The following is a 21,824-nucleotide window of genomic DNA, read 5'->3' on the forward strand; positions in this document are numbered from 1 at the left end:
GCTTGTTATTCTTTTGGTTTGGATTTAGATCTTATGGATTTGTTGTAAAATATTTTGATAAAATTTATAGTAACAAGATTTTCAAGTGTAGAAAATGTGAGTGTAATGACAATGGATTTTGAGTAAAAAATGGTCTAGAGTGGTTATGAATTTGTGAAAGTTAATATGATCTTGATGTTAGTTTGGAAAATGTTAAATGGTATTGTTTTTTTTTTTACAGGAAAAGCAAAACTTAAATTTGGTGGAAGGGAGTTGAAAGTTTTCTTTTTGGTCTAGTTTCTAAATGAAATTTTTAGTGAAGAAACAGTTTGACTCAAGAACAAGAACACAAGTGTTTTATTTTGTGAAAATTGGTACGTGGGAAAAATCTTCCGGGTTCCTCTTTTTGGGACCTATTTATAATGGACAATTAGGTTAATATATATGGAAAGAAAATTAGTGAGATAAAAGTAATCAATTTTAAAAAATCAATAATATTAATTCATTCCTAAAAGTGCTATTCTAAATATGGAAAAAAAGAAAACTTTTTTTGGTATTTTGTGATATGATTAACTAATGATAAAAATGTATAAAATCAAGATTTTATGAAAAAAATATAATTTAAAAATAGCCTAAAATAGAAAACGAAAATTCAATTTAAATAGTAAAAAAAATACAATTTTGTGATTTTTTTTATATAATTTAAAATGGAAGTAAAATTAGTGATAGTAAAAATTAAAAAAAAAGTTTTAAAATTGCATCAAGTGAGATTCGAACCCATGACTTTGTGTTTTCAAACCTTACTTCCTTACCAATTGTACTATATTATTTGTTTGAAATAAACAGCCAATTGAAAGTGTGTGAAGCATCGACCAACATTTTCTATTTATTAAAATATAAGCAATTTAAGAGTAAACTACTATATTTTAAAATAGACTTTAAATCGAATATTTATAAAACTCCGGATGTCAATGTGAATGAACCCAAGATTTTTATAAAACCCAATTTTTGGATTTTTTTGAAATGTGTGGGCAAATTTTGGGGTATGACAACTACATCCAGTGGTTCTTCCGGATTTCACATCCTTATATGATACAAAATGCTCTATGAGATCCACCTATGCTAGCTCATCGGGAGATACTAGAGGAGAAGCAGGCTAGGGCAGATCATATTGTTGATGTTTGCCTATGTATCATTGCATCATGCAAATTGGGCAGGAAGGTATTGACAGAGGACTTTTTTCGGATGGCTCTGAGGTGATGGGTGTTGTTGACATGATGGCGGAGGCTCATGAGGCTCTACAATACAAGAGATAGCGTAGGAACATAGGGGCACGAGGTCGAGTCCGTTATACCCAATAGACTATAGTACTTACACTCTTGATACATTTTGGGTTGTATTTTATTTATCGACTCCATTGTAACTTTTGGAATGGATTTATATACTCTTTACTTGTAACTTTATATATGTCATTTTCTTCATAGTCTTCATATTGTCGAATCATGGTATACCTTCAAAATATTTAATCTGAGAAGCACTTAACTTAAAATTATCAGAATTTACTATCTGCAATAAATATGGAGATAGATCTCCGAATTCTTTACATAGATGAATCTCTGAAACAAACTAACATTTACCAAAAAAAAGAAGCTTTTAAAGATTCATCTCCGAAACAAACTAACGTTTAATAAAAAAGGTGCATCCGTATTAGTGTATATAGAATATACTGGGCTGGTCCACTCTTGTAATCGGGCTTTGCATTATTTCTGTTTTACTCTTGGCCAACTCGTTGTATAGGATAGCATATATGTGGATAAGCTAAGATAGTTTCAGTTTATGCATTTGTAACCAATTGTAACAATTTGTAACAGAATTCTGTTAATCATCATCTTCATCAAATCAATGAGAATGCAAAGCTTCTCAAACTCTATCATGGTATCAATCGCCGTTGATCCAACCAACCTTCTGCTATCAACATAAGTCTTCATTCCACACGTGCTTGAGCTTCGTCTTGAAGCTCATCGTTCCCAATTCATCTTTTTAACCTAACTGTTACAAGAAGCGTTTACTCCACTTCTCAGAAGTGTCAGCCATGGATGCATCACCAACAAAATCCGATTCACACTCACTGCGTACGACAGCCAAGTCCTCGCCGTTCGCAAACGCGTCCAATCACACAGTGTTTGGACCAAAGCTCTCAATCAAGCTTCAAGAAAAGAACTTTTTTCTCTAGAATTAGCAAGTTGAAGGAATCATACTTGCACACAAGCTCCATCGCTTCGTTGTCAATCCTCAAATTCCCCCAATGTTCAAGAATGAAGATGATTGTCGCGCCAATGTTCAATCTGAAGAATATGAATCTTGGATTGTCCAAGATCAAGCTCTATTCACATGGCTGCTTTCAACAATTTTAGAGTCCGTTCTTCCTCACGTGCTATCATTCAAACACTCCTATCAAATCTAGGATCAGATTCACAAGTATTTCACTGCTGTTATGAAGGAAAGAGTGCATCAACTCAGGGCTGAGCTGAAAGTCACAAAGAAGGCAAGTCATTCCATTTCTGAATTTGTACTTCGAATTCGTGCCATTTCCGATGCTTTACTTGCTGTAGGAGAACCTATTTCTGAGCGTGATCAAATTGATGCTATTCTTCAAGAGCTTCCTGAAGAGTACAATCCCTTCATCATGATGGTGTATGGGAAAATTGAGCCACCAACACTATACGAGATTGAAGCTTTACTTTATGTGCAAGAAGCACAACTTGAGAAGTATCGTCAAGAGCTCGTAGTGACTAATGCAACTGCTAACATAGCTCATACTGAAGAAAACTTCAGACACAAACCCACCAGAGGTGGTCCAGTATACCAGAGAGGAAGAGGTAATTTCAGAGGGAGAGGTCGTGGCAGAGCCAAATCAAATTACTCCACTGGTAACAGACCAACTTGCCAATTGTGTGGTAAGTATGGTCATGCAGTTATGGAATGCTAACATAGATATGATGAGAATTATGAACCAGCTTCACAAAAGAATCAATCATCAACTACAACAAATGAAAGCTCCAAAGGAGAGAAGAAGGATCAAGAAGCTAACAAGTCCAAGCTTCTGCATTTTTAGCTCATCAAGAGGATCTTGAAGTACCAACCAACTTGGAGTCTCAAGCTTGGTTTGTTGACTCAGGTGCATCTCACCACTTAACACCTTTTATACATTGCTTGTCTAGTGTACATGATTACAAAGGGTCTAACCAAGTCTTAGTAGGTAATGGTCAAGGTCTCAAAATTAGGTCTGTAGGAGTAGCTGAAATTTCATCTCTTATGAATCCTCACATTACTTTAACCTTGAAACACTTACTTCATGTCCCTAGTATAACTAGAAATCTCTTGTCAGTTTCAAAGTTTGCCAAAGACAACAATGTATTCTTTGAATTCCATGCTGATCATTGTTTTGTGAAATCTCAGGTATCTAAGGAGATTCTTTTAGAAGGTTTCCTGGATACTAGTGGCTTATATCGTTTCTCCTCTCAGCCAGTGGATTCTTCTGTTACCAACAATGGTGGCATTTCTGCAAAAGGTCAAGTTTCAGCTTTTTCAAGTAATTGTTTCAATCAACTTTCTCTTTGGCATAATAGACTAGGGCATATAAACTCTGTAACTCTTAAGTCTATTATGAAACTTTGTAACATTTCCTTACCTAATAAAGAATGCACTACATTTTGTAGTTCTTGTAGTATTGGTAAGTCTCACAGATTACATGCTCCACTGTCTAATACTGTATATACAAATGCTTTTGAACTTGTTCATGTTGATCTATGGGGTCCCTCACCAAATTTATCTAGTCAAGGCTATTCATATTATATAGCCATAGTTGATACTTTTACAAAATACACTTGGATTTACTTTGTGAAACAAAAGTCTGAAACATTGAGTGTTTTTAAACAGTTCATTGCTTATGTGCAAACACAATTTCATGTTAGAGTCAAAGTTGTCCAGTCTGATTTTGGGGGTGAGTTTAGACCATTTACAAAGTATCTAAATGAACTAGGAATTGTCCATAGGTTAACATGCCCACATATATCACATCAGAATGGTACAGTTGAGAGAAAGCATAGAAGTATAGTAGAAATGGGTCGGACACTCTTAGCTCATGCTAAAATGCCCATGGAATTTTGGGATCATAGCTTTACACATGTTGTTTATCTTTTGAACAGAGTGCCAACTTCTAATGCTCCAACCTGTACTTCTCCATTTCATGCACTTTTTAAGACTCTACCAAATTATAACATACTCTAGACATTTGGTTGTTCCTGCTTTCCTCATCTTAGACCTTTCAACAAACATAAATTGCAACTAAGAAGTTCTGAATGCATATATTTAGGAATATCTCCTCAACACAAAGGTCATAAGTGTCTTAGCAGTGAAGGAAAAATATATATTTCAAAAGATGTTGTCTTTAATGAGACTCAATTCCCTTTTTCATCTATCATAGATAGCTCACCCAAAAGTGTTCATAATAGCTCTACCAATCCTGTGTCTACCACTAGATTATTGCTTTATCCAGAAGACAATTTCACAAATGTGTCTCCTACTGGTACACAAAGTGCTCAAACTACATCTGTACCACAGCATGTGTCTTCCCTTCAAGAGATTCCTATTTCAGGTCATGTCCCTGTCACACAAGCTGGCATTTCTACTAACACCCAACAGTTATTACCTGACAGTCCTTCCAACCCACTGTTGGATACTACCCTCAGTCATACTAATACACTTAATATTACTGAGCATAGTCTTCACTCTGGTCCACTTGAGTCTCATGATCAGCTGGGAAACACTGCACCTTCAAATACTCTTGTACCTCATACTATCTCTGAAAATATACCACCACCAGTTTTGGTCACCAATAGGCATGCTATGGTTACTAGAGGCAAAACAGGCAGTTTAAAGCCCAAGGTTTTTTTGGCTCACACTGAGCCTACTACTGTCAAGCAGGCATTAGCTCATCCTAAATGGTATGAAGCTATGCAACAAGAATACAATTCTCTTATTGCCAAAGAAACTTAGACATTGACTTCTTTTCCATCTCATAGAAAGGCTACAGGATGTAAGTGGGTATTTAGGGTAAAGGAAAACTCTGATGGATCTATCAACAAATACAAAGCCATATTAGTAGCCAAAGGCTTTAATCAACAATTTGGCTTTGATTATCATGAAACATTTGCACCTGTGATCAAACCTGCCACCATCAAGATACTTTTTACTCTTGCCCTAACTTACAAGTGGGAAATAGAACAAATTGATATTAACAATGCTTTTTTGAATGGATCCCTTGAGGAAGAGGTGTACATGGCTCAACCACCAGGTTTTGTGAATGAAAACAAAACACTAGTGTGCAAATTAAACAGGGCTCTCTATGGTCTGAAGCAGGCCCCAAGATCTTGGTATGAGAAGCTCCACAAGACACTGTTTCAGTTTGGATTCGTGGCAAGCAAATGTGATCACTCATTGTTCATTTACAGCCACCAAGGTACTACTCTTTATGCACTAGTCTATGTTGATGATATACTTGTAACATGCTCTTCGCCTATTCTGATTCACAAAGTGATATCTAAGCTACACCATGAGTTTGCTCTGAAACAGCTTGGGAAACCTGAGTATTTTTTAGGTCTTGAAGTGAGATATCAATCTAATGGCTCACTCATCCTCACTCAAACCAAGTATATCAGAGATCTTCTTAGCAAAGTCAACATGGAAGAAGCCAAGGGTGTAGCAGCCCCTATGTTTAGTCACTGCAAACTCAGTAAATTTGGGACTGATATTATGGAAGACCCTTTACTTTACAGGTCCATTGTAGGTGCTTTACAATACATTACTCTAACTAGACCTGATATAGCATTCTGTGTGAATAAGGCCTGCCAATTTATGGCTAATCCCTTGGATAGTCATTGGAGCATGGTCAAACGTATCCTCAGATACCTCAGTGGCACTGCCACACTTGGACTTCTGTTGTCTCCATCCAAACTGAATCAAGCCTTCTCTATTAGAGCCTATAGTGACTCTGTCTGGGCCAATGATATTGATGATAGAAGGTCCACATCTGGTTCATGCATTTTTGTAGGTCCTAATCTTATCTCATGGAGCTCCAAGAAACAATCTCTAGTGGCTAGATCAAGTGCAGGGGCTGAATACAGAGCATTGGCACATACAACTTCTGAACTACTATGGCTGCAATCAATACTTGCATAACTACAAGTAAAATGTTTCTCTCCTACTCTTCTCTGTGACAACTTAAGTGCTGTTTTACTCAGTCACAATCCAGTGCTTCATGCTAGAACAAAACATATTGAACTGGATATACACTTTGTGAGGGAAAAGGTAGTTGCCAACAAACTTAAAGTTCAGCATGTTCCAGCTTCTGCTCAGCTTGCAGACATCATGACCAAGCCATTGCCAAGTGCTGCACTTACAGATATTCGAAACAAGCTCAAGGTTGTGTCAATGTCACCTCCTTGATCTTGAGGGGGAGTATTAGTGTATATATAATATACTGGGCTGGTCCACTCTTGTAATTAGGCTTTGCATTATTTCTGTTTTACTCTTGGCCCACTTGTTGTATAGGATAACATATATGTGGATAAGCTAAGATAGTTTCAATTTATGCATTTGTAACCAATTGTAACAGTTTGTAATAGAATTCTGTTAATCATCATCTTCATCAAATCAATGAGAATGCAAAGCTTCTCAAACTCTATCAATCCGGAGATACATCTCCGACAGTTCAGGGCCATTTTGGGAATTATATAGTCATTTTTAGGTTCATATGGTGGCTTAAGAAATCCCCTAAAATATTATGCATCTTGTACTTGCTAAAAATGTACGATAAGGATAGCCATGTGTTTGAAGTGTTGTATGTGATGTTTAGGATTGTTGATGATGCTTAGATTTAGCTTGCGCTGAGTTATGAGAAGCTCTATATCTATGATTTCTAGGTGAATAATGTTCTCTCTTCCTCAATCCTAAAACTGATATATTTATAGATACCCCTTGAGTCATGATCCTTAGACCCATTATTGATTATTCTCCCACTTCCTTTAGGAGTGTGGGATGCATGAACTATTTTTCTCCTATAATCGCAGGGATGTAGTTTTCCTTCTTGACTGACTCATTTACCACAGTGGCGTATAAAGCCACGTCATTACCCATGTTCATTGGGAAGGTGAAAATCACACTAGATAACCCATGTCTAGTATGTGCATCTTACGATAAGTCATGGGAGATCTAAGTACCTTCCCATGGGGCGGTTTATGGAATTCGCTCATCCATCTGTAAGCTCTGTATTATTTCCTATGGGCCCTCTTAGTTTATACCTTATAAACTTATCTCATCACATAAACCACTAATCACGAGGTCTTGTAAGAGACAAAGTGACTTAGTTTCAATATTCACGCCTTTAAACACCCATAATAAAGATTGTTCAATCATGTCGCCCATGATGATCCTTAGGACTAAGATTTTAAATATAGTCCCACAAGCAGTACTTTAAGTTGAGTCCCTCAAGTGAGACTTAAGTTGAGTCCCTCAAGAGAGACTTTAAGTCGAGTTCTTTTATAAACACTTTATTTATCCCAAAGGGAATGGGAAACATCGAGAAAACCCCAAAGGATGGAGAAAATTGTATCGCAACCAAAACTCGGGTATGGAAGTCGGTTATGCAAGAGGAATGTATTAGCTCCCCTCATACACATTGTAGTCAACATGATTCACTTTGTTTGTTCGTTTCTAAGGGTGTTGTTATCTAAGGGTTTACTTGATAATAAATGGAGGGAAGAATGTTTTAAATTAGTGAGGTCGCCATAATTTCCGGAACCTTGTGCCTATGTATCCTCAAAGTTCAATGAAGAAACCAGAGCTCCGTAATTCTTCAAGAAAATGGTTGTTTATTGGTTGTTTTTACTAGGAGAAGTTACTTTCACGTTCTAGTAGTTAGGGTTTATCGTTTGTTGTATGGAGACTAACGTGTTACCTGTTTGTGGTATAAAGGAAGTACATGCCTTTTTTTAAAAGGTTTGAAGGAGAAGCCCTAAGCAAAAAGGTTTGAATTTGTGGAAGTTGATTGTTAGGGACTACATACCTAAATGGTCCATATGTAGAAGGCACGTAGCTATATAAGGAATTAGGAAGAATACACCACCAATTCTTTTTCCACCTTTAATTGCGAAATTTTTTTATGATTTGATTTGTACTAAAGACTATGAAATAAATGTGAGTATCTTGAACGACTGGGACATGCGTCCCGCGCGCAATATTATTTAGAACAAGGTCGAGAATACACCCTCTCGTTCTCATCTATTTACTTAAGGCTCGTATTGTACAAACCATCTCATATTCTTATGTGTTTTTGAATTTTATTGAGAAAAAGAATTTTTGTTTTTATGAGATGTGAAATAGAAAATAAGAGGGATGATGGAAATATAGTAAAGTGGAGGGTAAAGCTAGAGAGAGAATAAGCAACAAATAACATGGTGAAAATATATCAAAGAATTAAAGAAATTAAAATCAAGGTATAAAATTAATTCTAATTTCTACTTATAACTAACAACTATTTTCTAAAAATAATATGCGTTCAAATTGTAGCCTAGAACTAATTCTAAAAGGATCTAATTAACTAAAATTAATTCTAAGACTAAACGATATTTTTAACTAATTCTAATTCTTAAAAGAAATTAAATTTTAATTAAAATCTAATCCTAAAAGAGAATTCAAAAAATAATCCTAGGAATTAATCTAAGGGAAAGAATATTTTTTGTGATAAAAAATATATTTTTATTTTTTTACATGCAAAAAATGGTGTTAAAATTTAAAATGATTAAAAACATGTAAATTGCATGAAAGTATAGTGCTTGGAAATGGGGGTATAAAGCAGTAAAGCTGCTGGCCTAATATGAATGCAATAGGGGCATGTAAACCGGGAAAAAAGAGTTAGGACATTTCTACGTGCATTTATAATTCATATAGGGTAAAAAACATCCATAAAAATCTCATATATATATATATATATATATATATATATATATATATATATATATATATATATATATATATATATATATATATATATATATATATATATATATATATATATATATATATATATATATATATATATATATATTTATATATATATATATATATTTATATATACTCCCTTCATTTCTTATTATAAGCAAAGTTCCACTTTTTAAATTGAATAATTAATGTATTAAGACTATATATATAGTCTAAATACATTAATTATTTAATGTATGTAAAAAGTAAAATTTTGTTTATAATAAGGAATGGAGGGAGTATATATATATATCCTTTTATATTTTAAAAATATTTTAGATATGCATATCCAAAATGACATTTTTTCCAACATAGAAATTAAAATATCAGAAATTTTTTCACATATGCATATCCGAAAATCCCTTAAACCAAATTCAGATATGCACATGCGAAATGTGCTATGAGTCTTTCAGATTTTGAAAAAAACTGCATAATTACATTGTTAAAATCGGATCAACGTACTAACTAAATTTAATTAACTTTTTTCGATAAAATGATTAGGAAATAAAAAGTACGTAAACTGAAATATCAAAATATAGTACAATAGTTGTTCTGAAAGTGTAAAATATATGAATATTACAACATCAAATAAAAGTATTGAAACACTTTTTGCCCTAACTCATCAAAAATCCAATTTTTAATATCTAAACACTAACGTTGAACTACAATAACATCAACCTACACATTGTTCTAAATTCTAACAACCCTAAATTCTAACTTTGAGCTTGAGGTAAAGAGTTTTGAAAACTTATAAATTTGTGGAGCTTTGAGTTGAAGTTGGAATGAGCTTAGAGCTTTTTAGAATGCTTGAATGGAACTTATGGAGTGTGAATCTTCAATACGACTTTTAGTAAAAATGAGTTTTTGTTGTTGCAGGGAGTATTTGTTGTTTGAAAAGAATGCAAAGAGTGTGGTGTCTGTTTGCGTTTTCTGAAATAATTTCAATTATTTCGGATATGCATATGTGAGTTCACATTTTTTATAAAAAAATTGACTTCGCATATATATATCCGAAATCACCTTATCTTTGAAAAATATGACGACTTCAAATATACATTTGCGAAGTCTTTTTTTTTGAAAAAAAAAATCTTTTTGAAAATGCATATCCAAAATATATGAGTATTTTATGCATGGGCTAGAGAAAGAAAAATGCAAATGGGTCATCAAATGAAAGGAAAAGAATTCTGAAAATAAAACAAATAATAAAAAAAAGAAAAGAAAATGTGTAAGTGTGTAACCATCCCCTCCGCTCACATTTTAGCTCACGCTAGAAGAAGAAAAGGTGTAACCCCTTTTTAAGGTTTGGTTGGTTTTCAAAAATTCAATAATGGTGAAAATGGAGTTCATGTCAAAAATAACTTTTGTGTAGAAAAGCGATTATTTGCAAAAGCTAATCTATGCTAAATGTTAGAACTAGGCTAAAATCAATACTAAATTAATCCTATGCTAAAACTATGTCAAGAATTGAGAATTGTTAAGCTACTTGAATGATGATTTTCTTTTGAATGCACATAAGTGTTTATTTGAATAAGTTGTTTTGTTACATGCTTAAGATGGAAGTTTTTCCTATACTAACATGTATCTATATGTCATATTAAATGCAAATTGAAGGTTAGATTAAGAGGAGAACCTATGATATGTCAATTCCTATGCTACTTTAATGGTGAATTTTGTGGATAAATAAGTTACTTGAACCAAACTTATTTAAAACAATAGCATAATCAAGGCTTTATCATGTGTAATCACCAAAGTTATTTATACAAGCAAATTCATGGCTATGTCATGGAGAATGTGAAGGTTCAAGGCTTAAGAACGGAGCAACGATTTGCTTCGACTGTTGTTGAGTTTTATCGAAGAAATTAAGCAAAAAGAAATCCGAAAAAGTTCTTGAGGTATTCCTTTAAGCTTCTAAATAATTCTTGCTTGATGATAAGATAAATATAGATAATGATGATAGAAAATCGATAAAGAGCTTGAATCTTATTAATCATGAAACATTCCGAACTTTGCCCATATGTGTTTGACTAAATCTTCTTGCAATTCGTGATGTACATGTGAATCACGCATTACAGATCTAGCATACACATGATTCGCAAATGCAGGTAGCACCTCGGTTGAAAATGACTCCGGTGTACTAGACCCACTTGCCTCAGATTGATCATAATCTATCCAATGTTAAGCATATGTATCTCGTTCATCCTCAACAGTCACATTATGCAATATGATACATGACCTCATGATGAGAGCCAAATCGGCTATGTCCCACAAACGGGTTGGTTCACAAATAATTTTAAATCGAGCCTGCAACACCCCAAATGCACGTTCAGTGTCCTTCCGACATCCCTCCTGATATTTTGCAAATAACTTATCTGGTTCACTTTGAGGAAGTCTAATTGATTTGACGAAAGTTGGATAAGAAGGGTAGATATCGTCAGCAAGATAGTATGACATATTGTTGGGATCCATTTCACTAAAAATATGTTAAGAGCTACAAACAAGAAGACTAAATAGAAAAATTAGAGAGAAGAAAGTTGATTTTTTTCTGTGTCCAAATCTAATGAAACTAGTCTCTATAGAGGAAAAAAATGATGAATTTTGGTAAAAAAAATTAAAAATTTACTATGAAATAATTGACCCCAAATGATTATGATAAAATAAAAATATAATAACTTGCAACAATCAATAATATTTTGGCAAGTGTTTTTTGTGGCCCCCACTCTCTCTTATTCAACATGTTGAATTTATTCAACACAATTTAATTCACCTTATTTTCAACACCCAATTCAACACCTCATTGCACTCATTCAACTACTTAATAAATTATTCAACATGTCCATTGTAAATGGTCTTAGAAGTTAGAGAATGGTTGTTAAATATTGAAAAAGGTAAAAATGATTAAGCCCCCCAAAATTGGGAAAATGATAGTTTATATAGTGTTTGGATGATTATGGACCATTGGATTATGATTCAAGTAATCACTTTATTAATGGTTGGAAATTGATTTGGGGATTAGTATCGGATCACTAATTTTGACCATTGGATCAAGGGTTTATCAATGGTGGAGGTTTGTTTGAAAATTGGTTATAGTTTGTGTTAGTTTGTGGACTCTAAAGAAGTTGGAGTTAGTTAGCAACGAGGCATGTTGGGATTTAGCATAAGTGTCAAGTCTCAATGTAATGTGAATGGACACTTGATTATAAGTTAAATTTTGCCTTGAATTTGTATTGAATTTGCATTTAAGTTCCACACTTTTTGCTTTAGATTTTCATAAATTAAATCCAGCTTTAGAATGCTTCTTTTTGTTTGATGATGAAATTTAGATTTTTTTTTAGCTTGTAAAAATTGGAGAATATTGCAAAAATAAATCTGACTATGACGAATTTTTTTCAAGTAAAAAATGTCATTTTTCTCATGTTTGCTTTTGAACTTTTGACAACTTACACTCACAATCCATAGAGACTAACTTGATTCCAATTGTCCTTGCAGTGAGACGACCATTCAAGTGGTGGAATAAAATTGGGGCGATAATCTATAATATAAGAAAAGTTGTTGTTCTAGAAATAACAAAAATACTCTTTTGTTAGCTTAATCTAAATTAATAATTTGAGGGCAAAAAAATTCTTTTTTTTTTGTTTTTGTTTTTTCCAACTCATTTATCGCTTTACAACTCAATTTTCACTTTTTTCACTTTTTATAACTTTATTATTATTTATAATAAATTATTAATCAAAATATTCCAATAAATTATTTTTTAATAACAAGATTTTTATGATCATTTTAAATGATTGTTAATTTACATTTAAAATAGTATTTAATTTTTAAAAATTAACTTTAGTAATTGAATATTAATAACGAAGAAATATAATTTGAAATAACTGTTATTTTAAGATACAATATTTTTTAAGAAAATAATAATAATTTTAGTTTAAAAAATTTATTTCAATTAAAATAAATTTAAAACTATACTTAAAAAGGTGTGTTATTGGATAAAATATCAAAATGTTGTCACTTATCATTAACTTTAATTTATATGATTCAAAATATTATTATATTAATATATGTCATTAATGAAGTTTATACAATTAAAATAATGTTTGCACAATTAAATATTAGAAAAATGATTTGTTATTGATGTCATTTCACAAGTATATGTTATCAATGTAAATATGAGAAATATATATATCTACGGGAAAAATGTATTACTGATTCAATTGTAACATACTACTATTATTTATAGTCAAATTCTTTAGTATCAAATTGTATTGATTCAGATATTTTTGTAAATAATACCTAAACAAAAATAATATTTGTATGCGGAAAAAAATCTATTATTGATCTAAATATTTTTATATACGAAAAATGGTATTTATGATCCAAAAAAATTTATTCAAAAAAGGTATACGGAAAAAAAACTATTATTGATCTAAATATTTTTATATACAAAAATCTACAATTCATTCAAACATTTTTGTAAATGATACCTAAAAATAAATAATATTTATATATGGGAAAAATCTACTAATGATCTAAATACTTTTATATATATGAAAAATGTTATTTGGGCTCCAAAAAATTTTGATTCAAAAATTGTATACGGAAAAAAAAAACCTATTATTGATTTAAATATTTTTATATACGAAAATTTACTATTAATTCGGATATTTTTCTAAACGATACCTAAACATAAATAATATTCGGGAAAAATTTATTATTAATTTAAATATTTTTATATACGAAAGATGGTATACGAAAAAAAATTATTTATTTAAATATTTTATATACGAAAAAAATCTATTATTGATTTAAATATTTTTTTTTAACCCTCTATCTAAAATAAATATATTACGTAAACAAATGCGCCTACTAAACCAGAATCCGTGCGTATGCACGAGTTTGTTACTAGAGATTATTGAAGAGAAATCCACGAAACTTTTGCATTTTGTTGAAAATTTTCTCATGTAGCATAATGATGTAATTTAAGATTTTTCTCGAGAACGATGATTAATACCATGTCAAATCATTGTGGAATAGGTCTAGGAATACTCAAGAGTCAAAATTGAGTATATAGTTGATAGTTGACTGAAACTCAACACTTAATTGTTTGACCAAAAAGTCAATCAAACCAAAATTATGTATTATTTTCTCCTCCTTCCATGTAATCTATCCTTTTGACTTAATTCTCAAACAAAATGTATTGTAACACGAATTTGAATGAATGGAATATTCTCGTTTATTCCCTTTGTGTCATTTTCTTCAAATTCCAACAGTTTTCTGAATTAAGTGATATTTCTTACAACCATTAATCTCAAATAAAGAGATGACCCACACTATAAATAAATAAGGAAAAATAAACCCGGATAATGACTAGATAACCTACTTCAAAAAACTCAACTTGAGCTGTTTAGAACCAAAATCACTGAACCTTTACCTAGTGATTGTGTTATGCAAAACGTGAGGAATGGTATGTTAAATGCATGACCTATTTGAATGAATTGATAAAAACATAAGCAAGTGAATAAAAAACTATAGGCCATATAAATTAATTGGAGGATATGACAAATTTGGGGTATGACAACATGCAATTTTAGAGAAAAAGTTGTGATGCAGGTTAGGCTAAGAATGCCAGAATGCCTAAAGCAAGCTTAGAGATGCTGTTGGCAGGGACTAGCACACTTAGCGCTATGCTTAGTGCGGTCTACTATTTTTTATTTGTCTATAAATAGATTTCACCTGTCATTTTGTGCCCTAGACCCCAAAAAACCCATCTTAGAGAGACCCAGAACACCAAGACATCATTTTGGAGAGAGAAGCTTAGAAAACAACGGGAGAGGCTTCTTAAAGATCCAGAGCTAGGTACGCGTCAATCATTGGGAAATCATGCTTGATGTTTGTTCATCTTCACTCTTCTATTTGTATCTAGCTACCATGAGTGGCTAAATCCCTTTCTTGTTGGGATTGAGTGTAGTTCCCTGTAAGAGTATGTAAGTTTATTGATCATGATGTTGTATACAATCTATTCACGAATCGATGTGGATGTTATCTTTGTTTTCATGTTTTTCTTAAGATTTGAGTTGATGTTGAGAAATAAGATTTGAATATTGATCTAAGATGAACATGTGTTAGATTCTAAATTTTATACATAGATTTAGGTTTAACATTCACCGTAAGTATCAACTCTTAATGCTCCATATTATTTAATAGGTTAAGAGATTGTCAATTAAACAATACGGTAGAACCCGTAACACTAGTTAGACATAAGCGGTGTTGATGAGTAATCTCACCAGAAGTTTAAACATAAACTCTGTTGTGAAAGATACATGATGATATTTATGAATGTTTAGATTGTGTATAAATGATTGGGAAACTGTATATTGTAATGCCCGTAATTTAATTAATTATTTAATTGAATTATTTTCGATGATTTGTCGTGAATCGTTGAGATTGTGAAATGTCGATTTAAGTTGTGTGGTTGTTAGTTGAATTAATCGGTTAAATTAATTAGTCGATAAATTTAGTTGATTAAGTTGTAGATAAAAGTATTAAAATAATACTAGAATAATTATATGGCTTTTAGTGGTTAGAAGTAGTAAAAGAGAGGAGGTGTGGAAAACAAACCCAAATGAGAATAACAGAAAAATAGTATTATAATTATATTAGTTGATAAGGATAATAGAATAATAGTTATATTATAATAGATGTTTTAGAAATAATAGGAAAAGAGAAGTATCAGTAGAATGAAAGAAGAATAGGTTTTGGCAGAAGAGAAAAACACGGGTTTTGGATAGGAATACGTAAAAGCTCAAGAAAGAGGCAAAATTAGGAATTTGATCGGAGGAAAATTATAGAGCAACCTTCAATCCAAGGTAAGGGTGAGTTTCTGACTCTATAATAGGGTAAATGATGAATGGTATGTGGGATTGGGTTTGTAAAATTATCTTTGTTGTTTGTGTTGATTGTGTTCCAATTTTGTTGTCCTTGTTTTGTACCGATTATTTATGTTGCTGCATCTATACTTTATGATGTTGTGTGTTCCTGGAATTGATGTTACTGTCATGAGGTTTTGATGTTATCGATTGATGAATTTGGTTGTGGAAATTATTCCCTAAATAGTATAAATAATTTATTCCTGTGATTATGTGTTGTTGTGATTCACTGCGTATTGACTTGAGACAAGGATGAAGGAAAAGAATTGGGACTGTACTGGAACACCGGGTAGGTACGTGTAGATGACAAAATAGAAGAAGAAAAAATATAAAATAAGAAGGGAGTGATCGCTCCCTTGTGTGTGTGTGTGTGTGTGTGTGTGTGTGAAGAAATGGCGTTTTCCACTTGTGCCAAGGGGGGCATCTGCCCTGATGGTGAGACAAGAGGGAGCGTTTGCTCCCATGTATCTAGGTGGAGGGGAGCATTTTCTCCCATGTGTGTATCAAGGGGGAGTGCTGGCTCCTCATAATGGGGGTGGGGGCCACCAACTTTTATAGTGTTTTCATCCATGTAGTAACCCTGTAGCTTGCAGTAGTGTAATTTAAATGCACTCTAATTTTAATTAGAAATTATGATGAACAGTAATAAAAATGGTAAAATATTTTAGTAGTAGCGTGGTAATGAATTTTGATAGGAACTAATGTTAACAAGGTAGACATAAGAAGCAGTTAATTCCAGGAGCATTTAAATAGCAGAGTTGGTATATCTTGGTAACAGTAGCAGATAAGTGGTAATAGGAACTAGCAGGGTATTCTAATTGCAGTCAACAGAATTAACATTAGGTTGTAGGAAGCAGTAAGTATTAGTAGTTGTAGTATAGCAAATATAATAGCAGAATAAAGTAGCAGACTTGATGATTAGCAGAAGAAAATATATTGCCATTTAGTGTGTTTTAGAAGTGAATATCAAGGAATAAATTTGAAGTGATTGGTTGTAGAATAATTGGTAAACTAAGAGACTAATACATAAAGATTTAAGGGACTGTTTTGAGAATGTTTCATTTATGTTGCTATTTTCCTTGTGATATATCATTGATGATGTGATGCTATTATTCTGTTAATGATGCGAAGTTGCAGGAATTATTGTGATGATGAATTGCCTCTATTTATTGGTAATAATAGTGATAAAGGCATATTCCTTGCGATGAGATTTGTTGTTGTTAGTATGTAATGTTGCATTTATTGAGTCACATACATTTGCATACTCTGCGACGACCTGGATTGACAAACTGCGATGAAGGCTTATGCCTTGTTGATGCCTCTATTGATTGGCAATTTAGCAATGAGGGCTGAAGCCCTGTTGGTACCACATGTATGTGGATAGTTTGTGTCTCATTTTATACTGCATAAGTGTGAATTGATGTGATGTGTTGTGACTTGAATTGCTTGCTGGATATAATGATGTAAGGTGAAGTGAATTGTGATGTTGATACTGTGAAGTGGTGATTTTACATAACCCAATCTAATATATTATTTATCATAAACTCAATCATATGATTCGATAACTCACCCCTTCTGTTTGAATGTTACCCCTATGTTGGTAACGTGCAAGTAATCCGGAGTAAAAGTTGCTTACCTTCATTAGTTCGAGTCAGGTGTTGGTCTCTCTGATACGTAACACTTGAGGGATGAACGCGTGTTTTCTTTATTGTTGGTTTTATTATTATGTTTCTGAATTTTGAGTTGTTATCATAAAAGACTTGTTGTCTTGAAGTTGCTTTGCGTTGGACATGAGATTATGTCGTTTTAAATTGAATTTTGTGAATCCGCTGAGTGGTAATGAAAGTTGTTTTATTTTAAAGACTAAACAGGTTGTTATTGGTTCATCCAAACATTTATGTGTTATGTATTTGATTTAAATGTGATTGGGTGTCGTTGTTTTAAGTTAAAGTGTAGCATCCCATGTTTTGTTGAAAATTTTATAACTCTGATTTTTATAATATTCGCCGAGTAGAATTGGGGTGTTACATATATTCTATAAGTAGATAAAATCCAATCCTGAAAAGTCCTCATATATCTGAAAATTTATCTTTATCATTTTCCATTTTACATTCAGTAACTTTCCTTTATCTTGCAAATTTCTGGTTCGCCTTAGACTACAACGAGATGCCTAGTTTCATTAGAGATGTGGTGGAATTGAAATTACCAATTCGATTAGGTAAAAGGCATGTGAAGAAATTACCATGAAGATTCACTCTGGAGATCATGTCAAAGATCAAGCAGGAAATCGAAAGGGTGCTTAAAAGCAAGTTCATTAGAATGGTCAGGTATGCCGAGTGGTTAGCTAATATTGTGCGTGTGAAAAATAAAAATGTGACTCTTAGAGTTTGCATAGATTTTAGGGATTTGAATAATGAAACAACTAAGAATGAGTATCCAATGCCTTTGGCGGAGATGTTGGTCGACTTGGCCGCAGGTTTCGAGTATTTAAGTATTTTAGATGGTTATTCTGGGTACAACCAGATTTTTATAGTAGAAGAAGATGCACCCAAAACGACATTTCAATGCCCTAGTGCTTTAGGAACCTATGAGTGGGTAGTGATACCCTTTGGTCTAAAAAATGTTGGAGCAGTGTATCAAATGACTATAAATTCAATGTTCCATGATTTTATAGAAAATTTTATGCAAGTTTATATTAATAATATATTATAAAATCTTCCTTTGAAAGTAGTCACCTAGACCATCCTCGACAATGAGGAAATATGGATTAAAAATGAATCCATTAAAATGTGTTTTCTGGGTCCATGCAGGAGATTTTCTAGGATTTGTTATGCATAAAAAAGGCATCGAGATCAATCAGAATATTACGAAAGAAATTTTGGATCTTTAGCCTCCTTCGACAAAGAAACAACTCCAGTTTTTGTTCGGGAATCCTTTTGCCTATCTGCATCTCCCTCAAGAATCCTTTTGGCTATGAGCTTTGCCTTCCATGCCCTTGCAAAAGTGATGCCCATAGAAAAATTCTGCCTCAAGTCTTGAATTATGTCAGTAATCCTAACACTTTGTGATGTTTGCATCTTTTTTACAACAGCCTTAACCACCCACCTTGAGCTTGCAGATCTGTTGTCTAGAACCCTAGCACATGTGTGCTTATCAAATATTGTTTTTATAGCAAAAGTATGTTTGTGGCCCACCTTTGAACAAAGTATTAAAAAACCACACTTGGCTCTACATTCCACCCTAACCCTGTAGCTCTCGTTTTTCACAAACTTTATTTCCCTACCATTTAATACTGACCACTCACGTATAGCTTCTCTAAACTCATCAAGAGAATTAAATTCCATACCCCACTCAAATTTAAAATTCTTGTTGAAATGCTCCTTTTTGAACTTTTCAAACTTGTGAACTTTGTCCTCATCTGATAAATCAGGGTCTGAGCTGTCCAACTCGTCAGTTACATATTCATCTTCATCTTCCATTTCTTTCTTTTTTGAACCCCTCATAACATCTGATAGGGAAGGAGCTTCCTTCATATGTACAGAAACATCTATGTCCTCAAACCCATCCTCCAAACCAGTGGCACGTCCATCCTCACTATCTCCCAATCCTTCCACTCCATCTTCATCACTTTGATCCATCACATCTGTTTCACTAACACATCGAGGACTAACAACTGAAAATGAAACATCTACTACATCATGCTCTACATAGATGAAACCCTCAACTTCATTAGCATAAGAAAATGCAACTACATCATAACAGTCATCATCTTTCTTAATTTGGAAAAAGTTGGGATCAATTTCAACAACCTTTGTCCATACCCTAAATGTGCCTTCATTGTAACCCCACTCATTCAACAGCTTCTTAACGCAAACCATAGTAAAGTTGTCAATGTGAATGTCATTAACATGTGTCGCTACCCCTCCCCTGTATATCATAACCCCATCACTCATGCTCACAAATTCCCCTCCATGATGGAAAACAACACTGATTAAATGCATATTCTAAAATTTTTAAAGGAAATGAAAAATTTGTTAAACCCTAAAATGATGACAAACCCTAAACTTTGTTAAACCTTAAAATTCATACCTTTCCATCTTCAATAACTTCTTCTTCTACAGGTTTGTCCCGGTTCACGACCTTGATTTTCTTGGATGACTAGCTTGACTGCACTATCTTCTTGCTCTGGCTTGACTGCGTCGTGTTGCTTGACCGCGTCGTCTTCTTTGACTGGCTCGACTGCTGTGTTGTCTTCTCCGTCTTGCTTGTCTGCGGCACCTTCTTCGTCTTCTCCAAAATCTTCGCCATTGTCACCTTGCTTTTTTCAGAAATGTTTACCCTAATTTTTTTCAGGGGGTAAAATGAGAACAGTAAAACTATGCTTTATATACTCTGTCTTACGTGGCATTAGTTACAGAAAAAAAATTGGCAACAGACACGTAGGATGGTAACCTGATGTTCTAGGTAAAAACATGGTAAAAGGTTTAAATGGTTGGAATCTGCATTTGGTAAGGGCTGCGCAACAATTTTTTTTTTTAAAGGGGACAAAATCAAAACTCGCATATTTGGCATGGGTAAAAGGTATTTAATAACCCTTTAAAAAATAGTATCTAAATTTTCTTTATAAAACATAATTCAACTAATAAATATTAATATTATTAAATTAAATACTTTATAGGACAGAATTTCTAATAGTTAATTTTGTTTAGATTAAATCAAATAACAAGGCGAAGTAATAGAAAGTTTGTTGGAAGTGAAATGTTTTGAAAAGGCAATACCCTATTAGCAAAAAACTTAATCTCTCTTTTTCCAGTGGTTCTTACCCAATCCCTTCCCCCTTTCATTGGGAACTTCAATTCAATTTCCATTACCCAACAACACACACATACATAAGTCACAAACACCACATTAGAGAGAGAGCAAAACCGTGAAAAAAACCAGAGAGAAGAAACAAGAGAAACCAAAACAAATCAAACAAACAATGTCCGGTGTGTGGGTATTCGACAAGAAAGGCGTAGTGAGGCTCATAACCAACCCAACAAGAGAATCATTCGAGATGAAACCAGAGCAACCTCATCCAGGAACAGCCACTGCCACAGCACCAGGTGCAAGACCGAGAGTTCTTGTCTACCTTCCAACAAACCAAGTCATTACTTCCTTCTCTCAACTCGAACAACGACTCAATGAACTCGGTTGGACTCGCTACTACTCTAACTCACATCATCACCATCATCATCAATGTCCTAATAACGACATCATCCAGTTTCATCGTTCAGATGCTTCTAATTATCTTCTGTCTCTCCCTAGAAACTTCTCTAGTTTTAAGCATTTTCATATGTACGATGTTGTTATTCAGAATCGTTCTTTCTTTCAAGTTCGTGACCCCACTTCTTAGATACAGTTTAGTACTAGGTACTAAATCTACCTTAATATATACACATTTTACATGCATTGTAGTATCGTTTTCATGATCTAGGAGTAATGTTATGGATCACATATTTTGTTCTTGTTTAACCCTTGTTCTTGCTCAATAGTATATGTTTTTTTTTTTTTTTTTTTTGATAAACAATAGTATATGTTTTTTATCATTAAGAAACATACTCACTTAATTTTTCTGAAAGAGTGTTATTTTATGAAGTTATGATTATAAAATGATTAGATTAAACATTAAAATGTACTTTTTCTATATATATTGCTTAAAATAAGTGGTGGTAAATTATATCAGCATTTATGGACATTCATCAATAAGTTTTTTGACAAAATTCTATAAACATATTCATAAAATCTCAGTTTTTAGATGTACTAGTACTATTTTAGGAAATT

The 21,824-nt window shown here is 32.9% G+C and overlaps 2 protein-coding genes across 2 annotated transcripts; one reads left to right on the forward strand and one right to left on the reverse strand.

Annotated features, from left to right (window-relative positions):
• Positions 1–18,865: 18,865 nt before the first annotated feature.
• On the reverse strand, positions 18,866–20,002 carry LOC131621369 (uncharacterized). The gene has a single exon (XM_058892409.1). It carries the CDS (start codon positions 20,000–20,002, stop codon positions 18,866–18,868), a length of 1,137 nt encoding a protein of 378 aa, XP_058748392.1.
• An 815-nt stretch (positions 20,003–20,817) lies between these two features.
• On the forward strand, positions 20,818–21,522 carry LOC131621319 (flowering-promoting factor 1-like). Its single transcript, XM_058892365.1, has one exon. It carries the CDS (start codon positions 20,983–20,985, stop codon positions 21,394–21,396), a length of 414 nt encoding a protein of 137 aa, XP_058748348.1. The 5' UTR covers positions 20,818–20,982; the 3' UTR covers positions 21,397–21,522.
• The last annotated feature ends 302 nt before the right edge of the window (positions 21,523–21,824 follow it).

This window comes from Vicia villosa, unplaced genomic scaffold, assembly GCF_029867415.1.
Source record: "Vicia villosa cultivar HV-30 ecotype Madison, WI unplaced genomic scaffold, Vvil1.0 ctg.000004F_1_1_1, whole genome shotgun sequence".
Classification (NCBI taxonomy): Eukaryota; Viridiplantae; Streptophyta; class Magnoliopsida; order Fabales; family Fabaceae; genus Vicia; species Vicia villosa.